This window comes from Myodes glareolus, chromosome 10, assembly GCF_982192425.1.
Source record: "Myodes glareolus chromosome 10, mMyoGla1.1, whole genome shotgun sequence".
Lineage (NCBI taxonomy): Eukaryota > Metazoa > Chordata > Mammalia > Rodentia > Cricetidae > Myodes > Myodes glareolus.
The window spans coordinates 20462452-20486306 of record NC_142035.1 but is presented as its reverse complement, the minus strand read 5'-3'; the positions used below and the strand labels follow the sequence as shown (position 1 = coordinate 20486306).

At 47.6% G+C, this 23855-nt stretch overlaps 1 protein-coding gene across 2 annotated transcripts in view; it reads left to right on the top strand.

The window, feature by feature from the left end:
* Positions 1-23855, top strand: part of Ppp1r16b (protein phosphatase 1 regulatory subunit 16B) — a 96453-nt gene that overhangs the window by 22020 nt on the left and 50578 nt on the right. For both annotated transcript variants that reach the window (XM_048440919.3, XM_048440920.3), the window contains exon 2: positions 5102-5449. In XM_048440919.3, the coding sequence (XP_048296876.1) occupies positions 5200-5449 (250 nt within the window). In that variant the 5' untranslated portion in view covers positions 5102-5199. The remainder of the gene's footprint in view (positions 1-5101; positions 5450-23855) is intronic.

The window sequence follows — 23855 nt, the reverse complement described above, 5'->3', positions numbered from 1 at the left end:
CTTATACCCCCAGCCCAGTCCCTTTTTGAGCAGATAGTCCATTGGGGCTCTCACCACACTAGGCTTACAATATTTCTATTCCACCGTGGGTTTACCTCCAGGCCTGGCTTCCTTGGGGGATCCCCTTAAGGTACTGAGACTATCATTCTCCCAGGGTCTGGTACCCTGCACTGTTTCCATTGTCCAAGAGTGGTTTGGGATGCAAGAATCTCTTGAAGAAGCTACTTCCCAGCTCAGTGGAGTCCTGGATTCCTGGGTTCTCCCAGCACCCAAGCCAGTGCCCTTCCCGGGGGGCCTGCCTGGCTGCTGTTGGCCGCAGCAGGCAATTCTTTAATTAGCCTGAGCAGGGTTTTCTCAGATGGGGGCGGAGGAGGTGTGTGGGTCTATTGGGGGAAACTAGGTCACCTGAAAACTAGCAGTCAGGAGGGAGCTGTCCTGGGGCCCTGCTCCAGGGAACCCAAGGGGTGAGATAGGAGGGGCTGATAGGCAAAGTCACAGAAAATATGCCCTGGCCCCTTTTACTGGCTCTGGGGAGATGTTGTCCTTATCTTTCTCCAGGGGGCTGGGCGATTGTTCTTAATTTCTTGGCCTAGAGCAAAGAGGGCAGGGCAGTGGTACGGTCTGTCTGTCTGGAGCTTGGGGGTTGGGGAGTCCAGCTCCTGCCACCAAGCTGCCACCCGTCCTGTGCTCCCTTGCCTGTTTTGTTGTCCATCAGCTGGGCAGGGGCCACATCTATCTATTACCTACTCTGCCCTCATCCCTTAGCACACTTCTGGCATGTGGCAGGTGTTGAGAAGTGTTTGTTGAGTGCATATGGATGCTTCTGGGGCTGGGGCTGCAACTCAGTGGTAGAGCCCTTGCTGAGCATAGGCAAAGCCTTGAGTTCCCTCCCTAGCACTAAAACCACCCCCCGCCCCGCACAAAGCCCATGTGAGTCGTTCTAAGGCTGTTGTCATGAGAACCAGTTGTCATTGTGAGGCGGCTTCCCCAAATGTCAGTGACTTACATATTCTGCCAACACTGAATTCTGTCATTATTCCATTTTTCTTTACTACCAAGCTACTAGTTGTAGATTGAAATGGAGTTATATAAAAAAAGGAAATTTCATGTCACTTCCATAAATAAACAGTAACTGTGAAAACAAATCCACAGAAAACCAAATGATGTTTTTACATTTTAATCTAAATACCACTTCTGTCCCTTCCCCCAGGCTGGGAACCTCGGGTAGTGGTGGGGCGACTGTCTGTAGGTTTACAAGGGAAACTGACGTGGCTCTAATGTTAACACCTATGAGCATCAGACTGAGGAGGAGAGAGGAAGGGAGGGGAGGGCAGAGAAGGGGATAAGAGGGAGAGGAGAGGAGGGGAGAGGAGGAGAGGAGAAGAGAGAGGAAAGGAAGGGAAAGGAGGGGAGAGGAGGGAAGAGAATGAGGGGGAGAGGAGGGGAGGGAAGAGGAGAGAGGGGGAGGGGAGGAGATTACAGGCCTGTGCTACCAGGTTTGGTTTCAATAGTTTTTATTAGTGTGTGTTAAATGTATAAAGCAGTGACTTTCGTTTGCGCCATTTCTCTTTCCATGCTTAGAACACCTGGTGGAAATGATGGAGTGTTTCTCTTTTGGTTTTTATTTTTCGTTTGAGACATGGTCTAATACTGTTAGCCCAGACAACCTTGGAACTTGCTGTGTAGCCCAGGTTGGCCTCATACTCACTGGAGCCGGCGTGTCTCAGTCTCTCAAGTGCTGGATCCCAGGCTGAGCTACCATCCTCCGCTAGGAAGGTATTCGGGAAGTGGAAAGCGTGTTGGCATGCAGCTGCCTGGCATGACTGCTTCCCGCTGTCATTTGACGTGTTTGGGGGCCACGCTACCCAATGTGTGACCAGGGGATGTGTGTGCAGCCAGAGCGCTGTAAGACACTGGAAACTTAGGTGAGCTGATGCCGGGTAACACTCTTCCTCCAGGGCGTGATGTAAGCATGCTGGCCACTGTCGGTCCCTGGAATCTAAAGACCTTAGCTGAGGGCTTGCTGGGCAGCTTGCAGGCCTGTGCATTCTGAGAGGTGTAAATGGCTGTGCCCTGCTCTGTGTCGTGGAGATTCCAAGACGGCCTTCCTCTTCTGTGCTGACTGGATCTCTGATGCTTGGATGCTGCCGTGTCCCTCTGCCCCCTACAGGGCTCCAAACTCAATGACCACAGGAGCTAGTGATCGGTGACACAAACATAGGTCAGGTGGGGTAGGACGTTGGGAGGGACTGGGGTAAATTAGAAGGTATGTGCTCCACGAGAGGGTACAGCCTCTCTCTACACCTTCTGGTGACTGCCATGCGAGTCCATGTGGGCAGATCTTGAGATTTTCTATATCTGATACTGGACATAGAAACTCCTAGTTTTAAATGTGAGTACTTAATTGAGATGTTGAAGATGGTGTGGGTTAAACCTCAACAGACTGATAAACGTGAATGGACTAATACAGGAGGTTTGCTGATTAAGTTTGGCCTGTAGTCCAAAAGTATACCTTACAGATTTCAGACATTCTTGATCTCTTCAGTCTGGGCAGCCCTGTCCTCTCCAGAGGGTATGTGTGTGTGTGTGTGTGTGTGTGTGTAAAAACCCAGGGCTTCTTGTATGTTAGCAAGCAACCCAACAACTGAGCTACATCCCTAGACCACAACTCCCCAATATTTTTAAGCTGTGATGTTGGTTAAATGATTTTATCTGTTTTCTTTACTTGCAAGACAAACATGGTAGTGCCCGCTTCTCTAAGTTGCCGGGAGGATTGGGTGGGTTTTTTGATTGACATGCAGGAATCTTCCAGAAAGGAGAGCTAGTCTCCCATCCGTCTCTGATTCAGGCTAGTCCTGGGGCAGGTGTTTACACAAAGAAGGGGAACTAACATCTGGTTGTCCAGTTCTCGTGAGACCATCATAGCACCGTGTTAGGGCATCCAACTCCATTCTATACACTCAAAACCACCCAGCCACAGTATCTGTCTCAGTGGCCTAAGTGCAAAGCAGGGACAATACTGAGAGCTGCCAGGGAGCCTGTCTCTCTCATTCGTGCCTTGCTGGAGGGAAGGAAAACAGATGCAAGCCCTCTGGAGAGGGGAGTGGCTGTTTCTTTCTCTTCTTTTAAAGACTGACTTATTTATTATGTAGACTCACAACCACATGGTTGGTGATTTCTTTCAAACTAACCGGGTAATTACCAGATCACCGACAGCTGTGCCCTGAGGGCATTCACCATGAGAAATGAAAACTTATGCTTGCACAAAAACCTGTCCATGAATTTAAAAGCCACAAACTGGAAGCAACCCAGACCTTTTCCAGTAGGTGGATGGGGAAACAAATTAATGCACAGTGGAATACTAGATAACAATGAAAAGGAATGAACCATTCACGCGGATGGTGATTGGGATGAACCTCAAAGGAATGATCTGTGTGGAGTAAAGAAAGCCAGCCCTCAGTTCTTACTTGCTTTCAACTCCTGTTTCTATAGTGTTGTTTGAACAAAAACCTAGAGACGGGGAGCAAATCAGTGCCAGGGACTGGGATGTGGGTGGGTTTGTGGGTGCATAGGGGAACCCTTGGGAAATTGCCAGAAGGGGTACTTGTAGCTGAGGAGTGGTTGATATTTTACTGTGGTGGTGTGCGCTGGTGAAATTACTTTAGAACTGTATCTGGGGAGTATGAATTACAGTTGGTGGGTCACGTCCCTCTTTTCAAAATAAAAAGTTAATTACAAAAGGATTGTAAGACTTTTTAAACATATTATATTATGCATGGAACCCAGGTTTTGTGCATGCCTGACAAGCCTTCTACTCCTGAGCTAGAGCCCCAGGGTTTCATTTTTTCTTTTCTTCCCCTCCCTCTTTTGGTTTTTCAAGACAGAGTTTCTCAGTGTAGCCCTGGCTGCCCTGGAACTCACTCTGTAGATCAGGCTGGCCTCAAACTCAGAGATACACCTGCCTCTACCTCCCCAGTGCTGGCATTAAAGGTGTGTGCCACCATACTGGCTCTTTTCCTCCCTCCCTCCTTCCCTCCCTTCCCTCCTTTCTTCCTTTATGCTGTTGTTTGCTTGCTTGTTTAATTTGGAGACAGGGTCTCAATAAGGGACTTAGGCTGGCCTTGAACTCACTCTAGCTCAGACAGGATTGGAACTTGAAATCCTCCTGCGTCTGCCTCCCAAGTAGCTAGGATGACAGGCTGCCATCAGACCCAGAAACTCTGAGTTACTTAAAACCAAAACCAAAGCAAAGAATTGGAAAGCCAAGCTGCATGTTTCCTGTTGAATCTTAAGTGCCTGGCATTGGTGTGTCGGAGGACTGGGCTTCTATTTGTTCTCTCTCTCTCTCTCTCTCTCTCTCTCTCTCTCTCTCTCTCTCTCAGCTCTCACGTAGCTCAGGTTAGCCTCAAACTCACTATGTAGCCAAGGATGACCTCAAACTTTTGATCCTTCTGCCCATACGTCCTCAGGCGTTCACTTCCATACCCTATTTATAGGGTGCTGTGGATAGAACCCGGACTTGGTTCCCACCCGACAAGGAAGGAGCCAGCTGAACCCCATTCCCAGCCCAGCCCCCCAGGGCTTCTGTTTGCATGCTGCACAGCCTGGGGTTTCCTGGGTTTGGTTGCCCCCCATGTTGTCCTGAGCCCCAAGATACCCCCTAGTTCCGTTGTCACGTGACTTACTTCTTGAAGTAGGATGCCTTTGCACGAGAATGTTTGCTGCAAAGGGCAGTCTTCTGTTAGCTGACTGTGGCTTGAGAGGTGGGCAAGCACCATCATGCAGCAGAGCTTTCAGGAGTAATGGAATGGTCTCTATCTGGGTATCCAGTGTGGGAAACACTAGGAAATGTGCACGTAGGTGTGATTGTGAAACTGCACGGTTTTCCTTTAATTCAAACGCTGGCTCACAGCAGAGCCAGGCCTTGCTGGGACCCACTCTCTTACTCTTAAGAAGCAGGACTTTGCTCTTGGCACAAATGCAAAGAAAACCTCAAAGGATCTCTGAACTCTGGGCAGGGTGGTCGGGTAAGTTTCTATACCATACGATGTATATTCTCCGGACTGATCAGTCCATCTGTGTGTCTGTCTTCCCTTCCCAGGCCCCACCATGAGGCCCCAGCCCCTCGGGAGCCCCTGCGCTCCCCTGGCCCCGGGCACACTGTGCTAGCCCCAGGAAGGCAAGGGCAGGCGCGGGGCCATGGCCAGCCACGTGGACCTGCTCACCGAGCTGCAGCTGCTGGAGAAGGTACCTACGCTGGAGCGCCTGCGCGCAGCCCAGAAGCGCCGGGCTCAGCAGCTGAAGAAGTGGGCACAGTATGAACAGGACCTGCTTCACCGTAAGCGCAAGCATGAGCGGAAGCGCAGCACGGGTGGCCGTCGCAAGAAGGTGTCCTTTGAGGCCAGTGTGGCGCTACTTGAGGCCTCACTGAGGAACGATGCCGAAGAAGGTAAGGCCCCCTGCTCCAGAGCCCGGACTGAACAGGGGCAGGCAAATTCTGAGCTGTTCCTGAGGTCAAGTGTGGGCCGCCCCATCAGTCCACATTATGCAGAAGACGGCCCTAGGAAAGACTTCTCCCCCACTCCTGAGACAGTCTCATGTAGCCCAGGGAGGCCTCCACTTGTAATGCAACTGAGTATGACCTTTGACTTCTGACCCTCCTGCCTCTACTTCCCAGGAGCTGGGATTGCAGACCTGTGCCATCGCGCATCCCTTCCCACCCCCCAGCCTTGGCTTGGTCCTAGACGGCTATTTTCATTGCTGGAGACAATGAGTCCAGCTTTTGGCTAAGGAATACAATAACAATTTCCCTTCCCTCCCACAAATATTTACTGACAACCTGCTTCCTGCGGCACTGGCACTCCGTGCAGAATGATGAACACGTGGTATCCCATATCCTGTGTCCCCCCACCCAAGCTGGCTACTCTAGGATGTTGTATTTCTGGAATCCTTGTCTCTGGTCCTTACTCATCCTGTGGCATGCTGTTCTTCTTTTTCGTGCTGGGAGGGAACTCAGGGTCTTATAAAAGGATCCAGCACTCTCTCCAGAACCCATATCCCTGAATCTGTTCTCAATTCACTCTCCACTGCCACATCCATGGTGGAGGGTGGTGAAGAGCTAGACCCTGGGGGCTGGCGACATAGCTCGGAGGTTAAGAGCACCGACCGTCCTTCCAGAGGACCCTGGTTTGATTCCTAGTACCCACACAGCAGCTCATAATCGGCTTTAACTCCAGTTTCAGGGAATCTGACCCACTCTTCTGGCCTCCCAGGTACTAGGCATATGTGATGCGCACACATGCATGTAGGCAAAACACCCATATGCATCAAATAAAAATGATAACATTTTTAAAATGTATCTAGACCCTGGAGGTGGACAGCTGGGTCTAAAACTGGATGTGCAAGTCCCTGTGTGACCCTGACACAGAGAAGTTCTTTTGTTCTCTGTCCTTAGACTTTACATGTCCAAAATGGGGGAGACCGCAGCATCCCCAGGAAGGCCTTCTGAGCATTCAGTTGAGCAATACCCGTGAAGTATCTTGGACATGGTTCTCATGTTAACTATATGCTTATGATTGCTTTTAAATTTTGCTTTCTGACTTTTGAGACAGGCTCTCAGGTAGCCCAAGCTAGTATCTATGTAGTTGAAGAGGACCATGAATTCTTGATCCTCCTGCCTCCACCTCCCAAATTCTAGGATGGCAGGTATGAACCCCCAAAGCTGATGTATCAGCATGTTTTATTATATTGTTACCTTTTATTTCTTTAAATGTATAGTTTATATTGTCATGGATGCCATAAGTCTGGAAGTAGAGACAAGTACACACCACGTTGTCCAGGATGGTGTTACTCTCTGAACTGTGTAAATAAATGAATGCATGTTCATACGGTTTCCGGGTTGCATGGTTACCCTGTACTGCTTACATTTAATAACACCCACTTAGCGGATAGGGATACTGGATTCAGAGAGATTCAGAACCTTGACCCAGGTAGGGTAACAGGATCAGAAACCCTAGGTAGGATACCACCCCATGGCTTTTCAGGTTTGCTTTCTACAGCTAGAATGGCTTTGACTAGGCTCCCTCAGTGTGCATATCCTCATGTCTGCTCATTAGAACTGAAGTCTGTGCACGTGCCCTTTGGTCCCTCAGTAGCATCTGCACTACCCTTGGAGAAGCCTGGCATGTGCCCTGGATCCCTCTCCTGGTATTAGGCACTAGAACAGTTAGTGAGAGCTGAGGGCTGGTAGCACTGAGAACATAATAGAGCATGGACATTCATAGGCCAAGTGTCCCTAACCATGGAAATCTGAAACATTTGGGGCACCTACATAGATGTCCCATATAGAAATGAACACACCTGACCTCATGGGATGGGTCGTAAAGCACGGGTGGGCTAGCAATGATGCCCAAACTGCTTGCAAGACACAGTATGCAGTATGCAGGACACAGAAGTGAACTTACGTTGACTTGCATTCTGTCCTCGAGCTACCATTGTGAGTATTTCAGTACGTCAGGCGCTCCTCGTTGCAAGCCTTTCAGATAAGAGATACAAACCTGTGCTCCCCTGACCCTCCAACTTCTGGACTGCCCAGAAAGCACCATACCATTGATCCCGGTAATACGGGGGCCCTAGGACGTGAGCAGGGACAGGCTTCCAGATCCACTGAGTTTCAAACGGCTCAGGTGAGAGCTGGGGTGAGCCCCTGAAAGGCATGATGGCTCAGGCTGGGGATGTGGCCCTGAGGCTCCTTCCCACGTGTGATTTGGTGTGCTGGGTGACGTGGCGGCCCCATCCCACTCAGGGGGTGGCTGGCAGGCTCATGACGAGGTCTAATTTTTGGTGGAGGTGGCAGTTCACTAACTCCTCTCTCTCCACGTGTCAATTGCGTTCTGCTTCTCTGGAAAACCCCATTTCCCCTCCCAAGGGGCTCTGCAGGCTTTGAGAGTTGGCTGTGTGTTTTGGAACAGTTGATGGTACCTACCTAGCCTGCTACCCAAATATCATCTCTTGTCGACTGTCAAGTGCGCGGCTTAGAAGAAACTTGGCTTGGAGTTCAAGGGTGCTCCTCCACCCCATCCCTAGCCTTTGACCTTGAACAATTTGTTTTTCTTCTCTGTTTTCAATTAAAATTGAAATTAAATTTTAATTAAAATCTACATCACGGAGCATGGAGGGCTTGGGTTTGAGAGAGTGTGGGAGGAGTTAGAACTGGTTCTAGATTTATGTAGTTCAGCTGGTAGAGGGGTTGTCTAGCACATGTGAGGCCCTGCATTTGGTCTGCAGTACTATGTAAACTAGGTATAATATCCACACGTGTGATCCCAGTACCTGAGGCAGTGAGGTTGAAATTCTATGTCATCCTTAGCTACATACTGAGTTCAAGGCCCTAGCCTGGGCTACACGAGAAGAGCAAAACATCCTAGACCTCTGAAAGTTACCCTGATAACTTTTTTTTCTCCAGATAAAACAACTTTAATGTTTAAGAAAATATAAAATTCATACAAATGAATTTTTATTAAATCAAATGATATAGAGTTGTACAGAACAAGTCCCTTCCTCTCTTCCTTTCCCCCTTCTAGTCCCTGCTTATTGATCTGAAGTCTTTTCTTCTAGTATTTTTTCTCTTTTCTCTGTGGACCGGGAGGCACATAGACCTTCATATTTCCTTAAGCTTTTACACAAGGAAAGGCATCTTGGGATCCCAGACACGTGACTCTAGTGTTCACTCCCCCTCCCCAGTATGAAGTCTTGGAGTTACCTGTGCCAACCACACGCAGCACAGCAGACTTGCAAGGTTCGCTGTGTAATGTTTTATAGCTGGTGTCACCAGGATCTATACAATTCCCCAGTGTTTTTTGTTTGTATACAGTGAACTTTTGGGCACATGTCTAAGTATTTATCTTGGACAAATGTGGAAACATGTTTGAGAGATGGATGGAAGTCACTAAGAAAAGTCCTTTGGATTGGTGTCATTGTGGTGTGGAAAGCTGTGGGGGTCTTGTAAAGGGGACCCTGGGGCCCACAGGTGGATGTGTTTGAGGTTGCCGTCCGTCAGCCCTTGAACTTGCTGATCTCTGCTCAGCTTCCTGGCAGCCTGACAGAGTCAACTTGTGCCTGGCTGACTGAGAATGGCTTCTGCTTGCTGGCTGAGCTGCTGTTTGGGAGGCTGCTGGGGTGTTAGCTCACAGTGGCGTGGGAGCATGGGTGGCAGCTCCCCACTCCCTTGAGCTCATAGCATCCTGAGTCAACCTCCCCACCTGCAGTGGGGGTGGGTGAGAGTTGTTCCCAGAGAAAGACGATCTGGCTAATGTCCTTGACCTAGGACCTGCCTGAGCCCCTCCCTCACCACTCCTCAGCATCTAGGCTCTCCTCAAGGCCCCTAAGTTCTTTGGCCTCCTTTGCACCTCTGGGTGCATGGTTCCCTCACCTGACATACCTTCTCTAACCCTTCAGGTTCCCAAGGAGAGCTCTCCACAGGCCTCTGAGCACCTCAGCCATCACTAGCATAGAAACGGTGCAACTCGCTGTTTCCTGAGAGGCTGCAGAGAGCCAGGGGGTTGGCGTGCAGACTGCAGTTCTTCCCCCTGAGTTGAAATCTCAGCTCTACCATTGACTACCTGTGCACTGTGGGGACAGTAACCTAACTTTCCCAGACCTCAGTTTCCTCACTTGAGCATGTTAATACACCTACCACACCTACCATGTAAAGTCGAGGGGCTGACTTGACTTGGTAAATGCTGAAGATGTGTGGTAAGAAGCAGGGAAGAGGCAGAAGCTGTTATTTCTGTGCTGTCTTTTATTCCGCGTTTGCGCAAGCTCTCCCTGTTATATATTCTGACTCTCACCTTCATGATTATTTATCAGGTACCAGGTACCAGGCAGCTGCTTTGCATATGCCATCTCATCTAATCCTTACAGTGACTCCCTCAAGCTGCAGTTGGGATAGTCAAACCCTATTTTGGAAAAGTAACTTGGAGCTTCATTTGCATGTCCTAAGATCTGCCCATTTTTTAACTGTTCAGGAGTTTCCCACCAAACCCCAGGGCTGTGTGCCCATCTTCACAGTCTAGTTTTAGAACTTGTTTATCACCTCTTGCTCCTGTGAAATCATCCCCAGGCCCCAATCCCAGTCCCAGGTAACCACGAGTCTCCTTCTGCCTTTTCTGGATGTTTCCTCCATCTCAAATCATGCAGTGTGTGAGCTTTGCGATCATCTTCTTTTATCCTGCAGGGCAGTTTTGAGCTTGACCAGGTTGTAGCATGTGTGAGCTCTTACTCCCTTGTTCCAGCCTTCTAGTGCGCCACTGTATGGCTGTACCACAGTCGTTTCTACTCACCATGGGCTGAGCATGTGGATCTTTGCAATTTTGGACTGATGAACAATGCTGCTAAGAACAGGTGTCCCAGTCCTGATGTGGACATTTGTCCATCATTTTGGTGCATTTACCCAGGAATGGGGTTGCTGTGTCACATGGAACATTTCTATGTAACTTATTAAGAAACAGATTACTGGCTTTCTAAAGGTTTCAGAGTAGGCAGGACCACCATGGCTGGGGATAAGGGATCTATCTAGGGACCCCAAAAGTCAAGACCCTAAGGACAGCAGAAGCACCAGGATCCAGACAGCCCAAAGAAGCACAGATTACAACCACAGATAAGCCAGTCTATTTTACAGGAAGAACCCAAAGGTACAGGTCAGTCTGGTCACTAAAGGTGAGCGTTTTAGCAATAGAACTAAGTCCTAGGTCTGTCATGAGAGTCCCATGAAGCCTTGCATGTGACTTAACCTCTTCCAAAGCTGCTCTGTAATGGGCTTGGAAAGATAATGACACAGCCTCTGCTTTAGAGAACCATTGGGTTGCAGCTTAAGTGAGTGCTTGCTCCTTTGCTTCAGCCTCTAGTGCTTCACGGCCTGACCTCAGCTCAGCTGCTTTCCAACCCACCAAGGCAATGGAAATGCAATTCAATGTAACGTTATGTAGAAATGAAATGTGTAAATTAGTTACAAGATCTGTGCCAGGGCCAGCAAACTGGCTCAGAGGGTGAAGGCATTTGTCGCCAAGTCTCATGGCCCGGGTTTGATCTCCAGACCACACATGGTGGAAAGAAAGAACCAGCATCCACAAGCTGACATCCCCATATAGACCATGACAGACACACACACACACACACAGGCTGTCTGGCGTAAGTTAGCTGGAGGTGCAGGACCCTCATCCACTCAGCCCTGTCAGCATCTCCTGTTCAGCATCTCTGTGAGGCGCCGCACAGGGTCCTGGCTTTATCTAAAGGAAATGACTCTGACTTTCAGTTTTGGTGACTTCTGAACAGGAAAGTTTCTTTTCCTCTCCTTCTAAAAATAATGCCTCCTTGTAGAATATTCCAAAACTATAGAAAGCGGAAACACTAAGAAGATAAAACCCACACTTGCAATGACCACTGACAGCCCCAGGTAATGTTTTGGTCTATCTAGGAGCTACACGCTGCTTTCTCATGGGGTGATTGGAGGAAAGTTTAAGTGAGGGGCGGAACACGACTTAAGGACTTGGGGCCAAGGTGACCATTTCTGATTTCAGAGTTGCTTTGTTTTCTTAAAAGCTGAGAACCCTAAGACTTATGTTTAGCTGGGGTCTGCTAATGACTATCTACTGCGTTATAGATTAGGTACACTCCTGCCATCCCAGTGTGCTGGAAGTCTGGGACTAAAGGATTATGAGTTTGAGGCCAGCCTGGGCTATATAATGAGACCCTGGCTCAAAAACAAACAGATGGGAAGGAAAGGCAGCCCACCAGTTAAGAGTACCGACTGTTCTTGCAGAGGACCTGAGTTCAGTTCTTCGCACCCATGTCAGATTAACTCTAGTTCCAGGGGACCTAACATCCTCCCCCGGGACTCCTTTGAACACCTCTATTCATGCGCACTTACCCACACAGAGAGATACACATAATTAAAAAATAAAGGAAACTAAATCTGAGACAAATGAAGAAATTAAAACTTAGAGGTCATTTCTTTGGTCATTGAGTCAGAGCTGTACCTGTTGGTTTTTCTCTGTTTTTTTTTTTTTTTGTTTTGCACAATAGCATCCCGTAACCTACCTGTCTAGAAGTGTCTGCACCTTCCATGGACACCCAGGACCAGCTTACCTGGGCTGTTCTGGCCAAAACCTCCCTTAGGATGTGGTCATTTTGAGGTTCACATGGGGTTGGAGAATTCACTTGAAGATGCTGCCCACGTGGCCTCCTTTTCCCTGGGTGACGTCAGCACAGAAGATCTTACTTTACAGGGGGGTAGCCTTGGAAAGTGGGTGACGTCAGCACAGAAGATCTTACTTTGCAGGGGGTAGCCTTGGAAAGTGGGTGACGTCAGCACAGAAGATCTTACTTTGCAGGGGGTAGCCTTGGAAAGTGGGTGACGTCAGCACAGAAGATCTTACTTTGCAGGGGGTAGCCTTGGAAAGTGGGTGATGTCAGCACAGAAGATCTTACTTTACAGGGGGGTAGCCTTGGAAAGTGGGTGACGTCAGCACAGAAGATCTTACTTTACAGGGGGTAGCCTTGGAAAGTGGGTGACGTCAGCACAGAAGATCTTACTTTACAGGGGGGTAGCCTTGGAAAGTGGGTGACGTCTTTGCACTGCTCTTCTGAAGGAGTGTGGCATCCATACCCATCAGTGGTGGCTTCTTCCTGGTTGGTGAAAGTGGAAGCCATTTCAATTTCTTTCTTTCTTTCTTTCTTTCTTTCTTTCTTTCTTTCTTTCTTTCTTTCTTCCTTTCTTTTTTCCCATTTTTATTTTAAATTTATTGGTTTGCCCCGCATCTTGAATGGCTCTTTACCCAAGTGTGCTTTTCAAAACATCACATCTTGATCTGTTACAGAGTCATGGTCCTCAGATTCCTGATGTTAATACATTTCACTCTGTAATATGGACATTTGAGGACATCAGTGTGAATCCTTTCAGAAAGTTCATGTCCTAAGAAACTGCAGGCTCAGGAGGCCATGTAAATTCTGAAACTAGAAATTGTGGTTGAGGATATAGCTCACCAATAAGACCCCGAGATAGAGGGGTCTGCATGAGGGCAGTGGGGCCTCACAGGAAGCTGTCACAGTCACCCAGACTGGCCAGCTTCAACAGTGTAGCTGCTGTAGTGAGGAGAAACCCCCAGCCGTATGGCCTTAAGTTAAGCGACTCAGTGATTCCTGGTTTTGTGGCATCCAAGTGGATGGCGGTGCTGTTTTCTTGCTTAGTTTGTTTACTCTGGACTTAGGGTTGTGCTGTGTAGTCCAAGCTGGCTTCAAACTCGCAATCCTCCTGCCTCAGCTTCCTGAGTGTTGTGATTACAGGTGTGCCACACATAGCTGGTAGTGCCCTGTGGTAGTGCCTCTGAGAGGGGGATATCACTGCAAGGGGATGCTGGCTGGGGTAGAGGGGAGGCTGGCTGGGGTAGAGGGGAGGCTGAGATTTGGAGAGAGCCAGGGCTTCTAGAGGACCGTCTGAGAGGGGTTCTTTCATCCCTCAAGTGAAGTTCTCGGAGAGATGGATGAGCAAGGAAGCCTGGCACTCAGCAGAGTAATCATGGGGTTACTACATGTCAGTGTCCAGCAAGACATTTCTAAAGCCATACAGCCATAATAGACAGCAAGGGACTGGCCTAGGAGGAAGCTGAGGGCACCTCAATAGGTACATCCTAAGCCCAGAAAAGGAGATCTGTAATGGTTTGAAAAAAAAAAAAGACCCCTCCATAGGCCCATAGAGGGTGGCACTAGCAGGAGGTGTGGCCTTGTTGGAGGAAGTTTGCCACTGTGAAAGTGGGCTTTGAGATCTATGTTCAAACTAGGCTTAGTGTGGCAGTCTCTCCCTGCTACCTTCAGATCAAGATGTAGAACTCTCAACTCCTTCTTCATACTATGTGTTCCTGTGTGCCGCTGCTGTGCTTCTCACCATGATGACAATGGACTACACCTCTGAAACTGTAAGCCAGCCCCAATTAAATGTTTTCTTTTATAAGAGTTGTCATGGCCATGGCGTTTCTTCACAGCAATAGAAACCCTACCTAAGGAAGATCCAGAGGCAGACTAAAGAATGGCCTGTCATGGGGTTAAGGACAAAATCAGTATTCTAGAAGCTGAGGTGGAGGTCTTTCTAAAAAGCAAAAGTCACTATCTAAGTCAAATGCTCTTGAGTGATGTGGTCAGATACTGTTTTGTCTGTATAGAGTCTTTGAAAACAGATTTTTAATGGATTGACATTTTTTTTCCCTAGTGGTCAGCATAATGAGATTTGCAGGCCAAGCCCTGCCCAGCTTCCCTCCGTTACCACTTTTGGGCTTTGCTTCTTAAATGTACATAATATATTTTGATCCCATCCTCCAGCAAGCAGATTTTTAATGCTGACCTCTGTCTGGGGGGCCTGAGTGTAACATCGTCAGTGCAGTCTCCCTTGCTACTGCCTTCTGAGTTATCCCTCAGATTATTTTCCTAATGTAAACCATACATGCTATCAATGTATGGAAGTATTTGGCCATAGCTCGGGTTGTTAATCAGGGTGGATTCTTATAGATTTATTGAATGTGAGGATATAAAATCCTGTGAGGTTTCCAATGGGGTCTCTCTCCGATGAAGTCTTCCTTCCATGCTCTGCCAGGCCTGTCTTGTGCTCTGCCTTGCAAATACTCAGTGGTTAGCCACCAAACACAACAGTGGTTTGAATGACAATGACCCCCAGAGGCCTGAATTCCTGGTCCCCATTTGGTGGAACTGTTTGGGAAGGATTAGAAAGTGTGACCTTGTTGGAGAGGGGTAGGCTTTGGGGTTCAAAAGCTGATGCTATTTTCTAGTTAGTTCTCTCTGCCTTGTGCTTGTGGATCAATATGTGAGCTCTCAGCTACTTCTCCGGTGGCATGCCCGCTTCCTGCCATGCTCCCTGCCATGGTGGTCACAGACTTCAGCCCTCTGACTCTGCATTCCCCAATCAACTCTGTGTTCTATAAGTTTCCTTGGCCATGGTTTCTCTTCATAGCAACAGAAAAGTAACCAAGACCTTCACCTGTAGGAATTTGCTCATCCTCCTGTAAAACCTATTTAATGTTAAGAAACTATTCTTAATCATACTGATTACCTAGATTCCTCTGAATTGCCCCATTTTTTGTCCATATTTTCTACTAGCATGTTTTTTCTTTGATTGGGTTCGGTGACTGTTGATGTTTGAGAAGGGAAAGGCGGTCAGTAACAGTAGAGGGGGGGAGGCCAGCCTTCTGCTGTCAGGCATGGCTCATGGATTTTCTGCAGAGTGTACATTTGTGTGCTCACTTTAAAACTGTGTTCATAGGGTATTTATTTTCCACAGTGCCAGAGCTTGAAGCCAGAGATTTGTACATGTTAGACAATGGCTCCTCCACCAAGCCACACCCTAAGTCGTGCTTATGGTAAAGATTTTGTTTATGCCTTGAAGTTCTTAAGTTTATGTAATAAAACCCGACTGCTTGCCTTCTTCTCTTATTATTTTATTCTTTGCTTTTATACCATACTTAAAGTAGAGGTTTGGGGCAGGAGAGTTGGCTCAAAAGCTATGAGTACTTGTGGCTCTTCCAGAGGATCCAAGTTTGGTTCCCAACATCCACCTGGTGGCTTATGATCATCTGTAACTCCAGTTCTAAGGAATCCAACACTCTCTTCGAATCTCCCTGAGCAACAGGCACACACACACACGGTACACGTCTATACATGTAGGCAAAATACTCATACACATGAAACAGAAAATAGACGAATCTTTAAAAGGGAGGGGAAGTTCAGAAGCTGATTTGAAGGCCAGTTCTCCCATCACAGAGTTTACTTGGAGCACAGCTACAACTGCCCACTTGCGTCTCATCCGTGGCTGCCGTCACACAGTTGAATCTGTAGCTGAAACCATATGACTGACAAAGAGGAGACTATTTACTCATCTCTTGACCTTCATAGGAAACGCCAATCAAGTACAAAGCATTTCTTCATCTTGAAGTACCAAATAGCTTGCGCTTTCTTCTAGGTCTCTGTGACCTTCTTTAAATAAATCAAATATGCGATGCTGCCGGAGTTCATTTTAGTATAAAGTAGTAAATGAAAATCTGTCTCTATTTTCTTCCGCAAGAGTTATCCATTCCCCAGCATCCCCTGCTTTTCCTCAGGATTATGACACCGCTTTTGTGTCCCAGGGCCTCCTCTGCAAACATGGGAACCTGCCAAGCTCATTATTCAAGCCCCGGAGTTCTACATTGCGGCATGATGCTTGATTTGTGTGCTCTTTAAAACCAGTTAATAATACAGGTCAGTTCTTTCAGTGCTGGAACTCGAACCCAGGGCTTTGGACATGCTAGGCAAGGGTTCTAGGCTTCTACCACTCAGCCACATCCCAAGTCATGGTTATGGCGGAGTTTGTCTTAATGATTTGGAATTTTGATTCTTATGTTGCAAATCTGTGAATGCTTGCCTTGTTCCCTCATTATCTCACCCTTTGCTTTTAGTCCCTTTAAACAGGGCTCAGAGAATCTGCTTGATGGACACATTAGTCCTTCTCCTGTCGTCTCTGTCAAAGCGCTCTTGGTTCTTGTTGAGCATTCATATAATCATTAGAACTCTTTGGTAAACTTTCTCTCCAAACGTCAAACATTTGAAGCTATCTATTGGTGCTATAATAACCAATAAATTTAATTTGGATCAAACTCCCATGTTTGCCATGGTCAGGTTTTCTAAATAGGTCTAGGGGTGGGGTAAGGGAAAAAACATGACTACTTCTCTCTTGGAAACACTAGGTGTTTGTTAGGAATTCCGGAGAGAGGGTCTTCTTTTTCTCTCTTTTTCTTTTCTTTCTTTTTTCGTAGAAATATCATTTTTCTTCCTGAAAGGAGAACTTTCAGACTTTGTATATTAATGTCACATCAAGCTCCCTTGTCTCCATCTTGTTTTTTTTTATTTTTATTTATTTATTTTTTTATTTTTTGCAGATTCTCCCAGGGTTTTCTATGTAGAAAAAATATTCTTTGCCAGTAAGGTCTGATCACCTTGTTTAATCAGGAGACAGTCTGCCCAGTCTATATTCTTTGGTTTTTTTTTTCTCCTCAGACTTCTGTTCCTCCTGCTTATGTATATGGTAAATATATTGACTTTCATATATTTGAATTAATAAGGATATTCATACATATTTAGGAACATGTGGTGTTGAGACTTGTGAATATCCTCTACTGACTGTGTCCTCCCCAGAATCTAATCTGGCTGTCCTTGGAGTGAATGACAGACACCTTTCTCTTCTGGTTGACTTTGTCTCTTAGTGTGGGGTATATTTCTCTCTCTCTCTCTCTCCTCCTTACCCCCCCTTGTGTGTGTGAATGTGTTTATTTATGTGTATATGTGTGTTGTCTCTTAGAATGGGTTATTTTTCTCTCTGTTCCCTTCTCTCTACCCCCATCCTGTGTGTGTGTGTATGTGTGTGTGTGTGTGTTGTGTGTGTGTGTGTTGTGTGTGTGTGTGTGTGTGTGTGTGAGAGAGAGAGAGAGAGAGAGAGAGACAGAGAGAGAGAGAGATATGCATGTGCACGGCTCATATAAATGAGCCAAGCTCTCTTTGTCTCTTTTTTATTTTGAGACGGGAGTTGCTTAATTGCTTCATCTGGCCTTGAACTCACTGATGCCCAGGCTGGCCTTGAACTTGCAGTCCCCTTTCCTCAGCCTCTCTAATAGCTGAGACTATAGAGACTGAACCACCAGGACTGTCCTATGTAAGTCCCTCCCTCCCTCCCTTGTCTGTCTCTCCCCCTTCCTCCTTTCCCTTCCATCCCCACTCCTTACTTCTTTCATAGCTACTGTTGACTTCTAAATTATAGCAGAATACGCCTCCAAGTTGGTTTCCCATTAGTTCAGCATCCTCCCATCCTGATTTTCTAAGAACCAGCTGTGAGTGATCCTCTTCATGCAGGAAGCAAGCACGGACCGACTGCTTTCATATGCTAAGCACCGTGACACCAGCACCCGGAGACCTTCCTGGGTGCACCCGATTTCTGACACTGAAGTCAAGACTCTAAATTTATCTTGTTGCGTTCTGAGCCCATTATCCACCTGCTCAGATAATTTCAGACTGAATGATCAATTAAGACTTCCGTGTCACCAGTGACAAAAGCTCAACTCAACAGAGGCAGAATGGGCGCACGTCACCAAAAAGCGCACGGAGATCACAATTTTGGGCCACGTGGAGACGGGATTACCAAACCCTGTCATTGAAGATGAGCCCAGCAGCCTGCGAAGTATAGATTCTGTCCAATCAGCTATCATACTATCCTGGGCTCAGCAAATCCCAGAATGGAATCTCATTGGCTAAGGTGGTCTTTGGGTCAATCAAGTGGCTAGACTAAAAGCCTATAAGGGTTTCGGTGGTGGGTGGAGTCAACAGCCTCCTTAGGGTCATTGCCTGCATGAGGCACTGGGCCAACATAGGCCCAAAGCAACAGGGCCATCTGATCATGGATGGAAATCTCCAAAACCAGGGGCCCAAACGAACGTTTTCTCCCTTCAACCTGATTGTCTAAAGTATTTCATCATGGCAATGTGGTTAGGCAATGCTGTGATTGTCCCTGTCTAAGCCATATGCCTAACCGAAGCATCCATTTTTCCTGTACTGGACTAACACCAGGGCTCTGGTATGTCTAAGCCAAGAAAATGAGATGCTGTGTCTGGAAGCAAGGAAGGGACGTGGATGCCGAGTAGGCTACAGCGGTGTATTGTGTTAGTTGCTTTCCTCACTGCTGCATCAGAGTACCTGACAGATGCACCTTAAGGGCTCGAGGACTTAGTGTGACTCACAGTCAATGCTGGTGGGGAAGGCCAGGTGACCGGAGCTGCTCAGTCTGTGGCAGTGGCAGTGTATGGCCTGCAACTGGCAGCTGGTGTATGGAGAAGACAGCAAGAGGGTCTACTTTGAAAAGACCCTTCCTACTTTGAAAAGACCCTTCCTTCCCTGCCAAAGCTCAGGCGTGTTCCCTCTGGGGGTTCAACATGCTGACAGCAGCAGGACAGAAGAACTCTCTGGCTGTCACCAAACTGGCCCTGCCGCATTGGTGGTGAGTGAGCGGTGAGCTGTGCCAGCCTCTGGAGCTAAGCATCCAGCCGAGTCACCTTGAACAGAATAAAGCACCCACATGCTTTCCTGTGGATGGAGGTGTTGTAGAGAACCTTGTCAGGAACAGACACCGAGGGAAAGGAAGCCAGCAGGCTACGCATGAGCAGTGCCATCTGCGTGTTTTCCAGAGGAGAGGACGCTGTGACCAGCACCTCTGAAGATGTCCATCCTGTTGCTAGGCACAGGCTCACTGGAGAAAGGAGCCTTCTGCCTTTCCTGGCTCTGTGCCACTTCCACGAAGGTGCTCATGGACCTCCCTGCAACCTTCTGATTATGATTTGTTCCCCTGGCCGGCTCTGCCCACACAGAGTGGGTTGAGTGTGCTTAGATGAGTTCCTGTGCACAAGGTCGTTCCCATCCTTCTGTGATGCTGGCCTTGCGCTTTGGTGTAGCCTCTCATCCCGGGTGGTAGGAGGCTGTTCATGGGGAGAGAAGTCACTTTCCGTGATCTGACAAACCATAGTCTGTTACCAAGGTAATGTCTCGGGTCCTTGGGGAGACTGAGCCAATGAAATTTCCTTGGTACTGTTTCCGACTCAAATCACTGTGACCCCCCCCAGCCAGCACCTGCTCCCAGGTGTTAGCCAGGACACATGTGTGAGGCTTGTCACATGTCCACAGAGACCAGGTATTTCCTGTGTTGACATTCCATTACCATGATAAAATATCTTAGACAGTCAGGTTGAAAGGAGAAAATGTTCATTTTGGCCCCTGAGTTTCAGAGATTTCCATCCATGGTCAGTGGGCCCTGCTGCTTTGGGCCTCTGTTGGCCCCGTACCTCATGCTGAGCATGACCCGTAGAGGAGGCTGCTGTCTCCACCTACCACCAAGCCCCTCATAGTCTTTTAAAATGAGAAAAATCTTAAGGCTTTCTTTCAACTACCCATCACAAACAGCCCCATGGAGAATGGCTAGGGTTTGGAAAACAGAAGAATATTCTAGATTCCTCTTAGAGTATCCACCATCATCACTACCATCCTACTTATATGTGTCAGCAGAGCTGGGCCCCGCCTGTCCTCTGTCTAGCTAACACAGGTGCATCTAGAGCCATGGTGAGGACTGAGAAAGGACGTAGAAGAAAAAAATGGCTGAGGAGGGAGGGAGGGGAAATGCCCCTTCCCACAGACCCAGAAACAGCGAGATCAAACTCCACACCCTGATGGACAGTACTCAGGCTTTTTGGCTGAGGTACTGTAAGTGCCCTGGACCCCATGAAGGTAGTCATGGCAGTCCTGCAGGTGAGTCACCACTTGGTGTAAGCAGCTCCTCCCCTAACTCTGTTTCTTGGTGCTCAACGACTCCTTGAGCAGTTATTGTGGTATGGTTTGATTTGGCATGTCTCCCAAGGCTCATATGCTAAAGGCTTAGTACTTGATATAGTTTAGAGGTGGGACTTTTGGGAAGTAGCTGGATCACGAGGGTTCTGATCTCACTGACAGAATAATTTATAGGTGGGTTCATAGTTGAATGGACTTCTCAGAAGCAGTGGAGAGTGTAAGAGGCAAAGTCTTGTTGGCAGGAGTAGGCCATTGTGGGGGGTGAGCTTTTAAAGGATCTTTCTTGACCCTCTGTGCTCTCACACAAGCTCATCTGTCCTTCCCTCTCAATGCTTTCTGGCAGCCATGAGGTAAGCAGGTTGGCCCTACCACACCGGTCTGCCATGATGTTTTGCCTCACCAAAGGCCCAGACACAATGGAAGCAGCCAAACATGGAACCATGAGTCAAGGTCAATCTTTGCTCCTTTGTTAAAAAAGATTATTACATTCATGTTTAGTGTATGTGTATGTGCGCACGCGCAAAAGCATGTGCATGTGTGTTCACACATGTAGAGAGGCCAGGAAGCAACTACAGGAATTGATTTTCTTCCTCTACCATGTGAGTTCCAGGTTCTCAGGCTTGGCAAAAGCCACCCTTTACACACTGAGCCATCTTGCTAGCCCCTTTCTTCTTTAGTTTATTCCTCTGGTATTTTTTTCATAGCAATGGAATGCTGATTCACACATCTTGCTTTGGCTATTGTGCTCTGGACTCAGCTAGGATGACTTGACTTCTTCTTCCATGTGGTTTTCATTTATCATGGTGCTCTTAGGGTTCTAAGAAGGCAAATCCTGGTGCACAAGTGTCTACCCAGCCTTTGTCTATATCATGCCTGCTGATGTCATCGGCAGAATGGGTCACATGGCCAAGCTCAGCACCAATATGGAGGAGTCTACATATTTCACATGTGCTGAAAGGCATCATTCACAGGTGGCCACCACTGTAATAATTCTCCATTCATCCTAGACTTTAAAAGATCTTATTAGGGTATATTTGTTATACAGAATGATGGGCTTCATAATGGCATTTTTATTCAAATGTGTCATGTACTCTGGTCATATTCTTGCTCTGTTCCCTTCTTCTGCCCCTTCCACCCTCTTCCCAAATAGTTACCCTTATATTTTCATATCATAAGCATATGTATACATGTGTGTATATATATATACACACACACACACGTGAGAGAAAACATGAAGTATTTGTTTTTCTGGATCTGGTTTGTTTTACTTAACATGATATCTCTAATTCAGCATTTTCTTGAAAACACTATAACTTTCTTCTGTTTTAAATGTTTAAACTATTTTAAAGTTTATTTATTCATCTACTATTTGTGTGTATGTATGTGTGAAGTTAGAGACAGTTGTGAGCCACCGTGCGCATGCTGGAAACTGATCTCAGATCCCCCGAAAGAGCAGCAAGCGTTCTTAGCTGCCCAGTTATCTCCCCAGCCTTCATTCATCTCACGGCTGAGGAATCTCCACTGCATTTTTCTGACACACTTTCTCAGTTGGTTCCCTTGACGGACATCTAGGCTGAGTCTAAGTACACTGGCGGCTTTTCTTCAGACTGGAATCCTCCTGGCAGTCAAGGTGGCCGAACAGCGTGCTCTGCCACGGATGCCTTTGAAGGTCTGGGATCTCCCGGGTGATCTGAACGCCATGATCCCAAGTCGGGAATGATTGGCACATCGTCTAAAACCGTGCGGCAGTCAGGACTCGGCCCTGAACAGGGCCGCGTGCTTATTTGATTTTCTTGCTTATTAGTTGCAGAGCAGGGTAGTGACTTACGGTACTGAGATAGAGATTTATTATACTGAACATGCAATATCTGGGGTCAAAGGCTGGGTCAGCATGAAACAGACAGGACCAAGCAGTAATCCACAGCCAGATGGGAAGGGTTATTAGTTCACAGATGTCATTTGCGTGGTAATCAAAACAGCTTTCAAGGAACGGATGACAGAAAGTGAACACAGAAGGACCTGCAGCAAGGGCGAGCAACACCACACATGGTGGCCTGTCCGGCCAAAACCATGGAATTGTGAGGATCTAAGTTTTAATATCTATTCTGTGGCCTTGGGCAAATTTTACCTCACCTCTTGGATTCAAGATTCCTTTGCTCGCCAGAGAGAAATGCTGGGGAACTGTAAACGCGGAGAGTCAAAGGCTGGATAGCAAGTATAGCCAAGGTAGATACGGCTGCTCTTTGATGCTGGCCCCTGCCACTCGAGGCTGGAAGCCAAGTTAGCATCTCTCCTCCTCCTTTGCTGTTCACCTCCTCGCTGTAGCTACTCTATCTATTGCTCTCAGCTACCTGCCAGTCATTCATGTTGAGAGGACTCTCGTGGTAGTCAGTTTCATGTTAGCGTCAAAGAGGAAGCTTTTTGTTTTGTTTTGTAGCAGTTTACATTGTAAACATGAAAGAAATGAAAGGATTTGACCCCCCAACCCCCTCCCCCCCAATATGTCACTTAAAATGTGCTTGCCTTGGCATCCTTCCAGACTCCAAAGTGAAAAGAAGTAAGCCTTAGCTTACTTCTGGCTGATGCTATAGACCTCTTCCGAGCTGTTTGGGGCTGTTTGGGTTGGCTTGGCCAGCGGTGTGGATGTTTAAAACCTATCCTAATTAGAAAAGTTCTTCGGTAGGCCCCTAATTAGCATCTCTAAATTGCTCTCTTGAACCTTTTGTTGCCAATGCTATCTGCTTTCTTATTATTTTAAGAGCCCTCAACCCTGGACGGTTCTATAAGAGTTCCTCCCAAGTCGCTTGGCACCTAGTGTTCTGACGAGGGGCGTGCCTGGATGGGCCCGAGTCTGCAGTCACTCTTTCCGGCTCACAGCTCCCTTCTCCACTTGCTACCCACGCTACTGAAAGTAGCTTGTTTTCCAGCAAGCCTGAAATGAGAGGTTCCTTCTGATTTAATCAGAGCCTTAGCGAAGCTCTTCCATCTCTCTGGAGGAATCCTCTAGAGCCGAAGGACTGCCTAGGGGCGGGGCCTGGCAAAGGGGAGGAGCCCTCTCCCAGAGGACCACAGCTGGCGCCTTGCCAGACAGCCTTGGGCCTCTTCCTGCCCTGAGTCAGACCCTGATGGCCTGCAGGTGTTTTGTGGCCTATGCTACGCTGGGTCTGCTGGGTCAGTTGTCTCCTTCCCTGTAACCTAGCTTAAAGGCCTCAGAGACAGCAGGCAGGACATACTGTCCCTTCACACCAGCCCGCTCAGGCTGGAGGAACCAATGTTGTCCACACGGGGAGAGACTAGGACTTTAGTGTTTGTCCCCACTAAAGCCAGGATCCATTTGGTTCTTCCAAAGTGTCATTCAACTAGAAGGTAACTACCCAGGTAAGAGAAGTTGAAGGTGACAGAGAAGCTGATGAGTGACAGTAGGGGTATGTGATAGC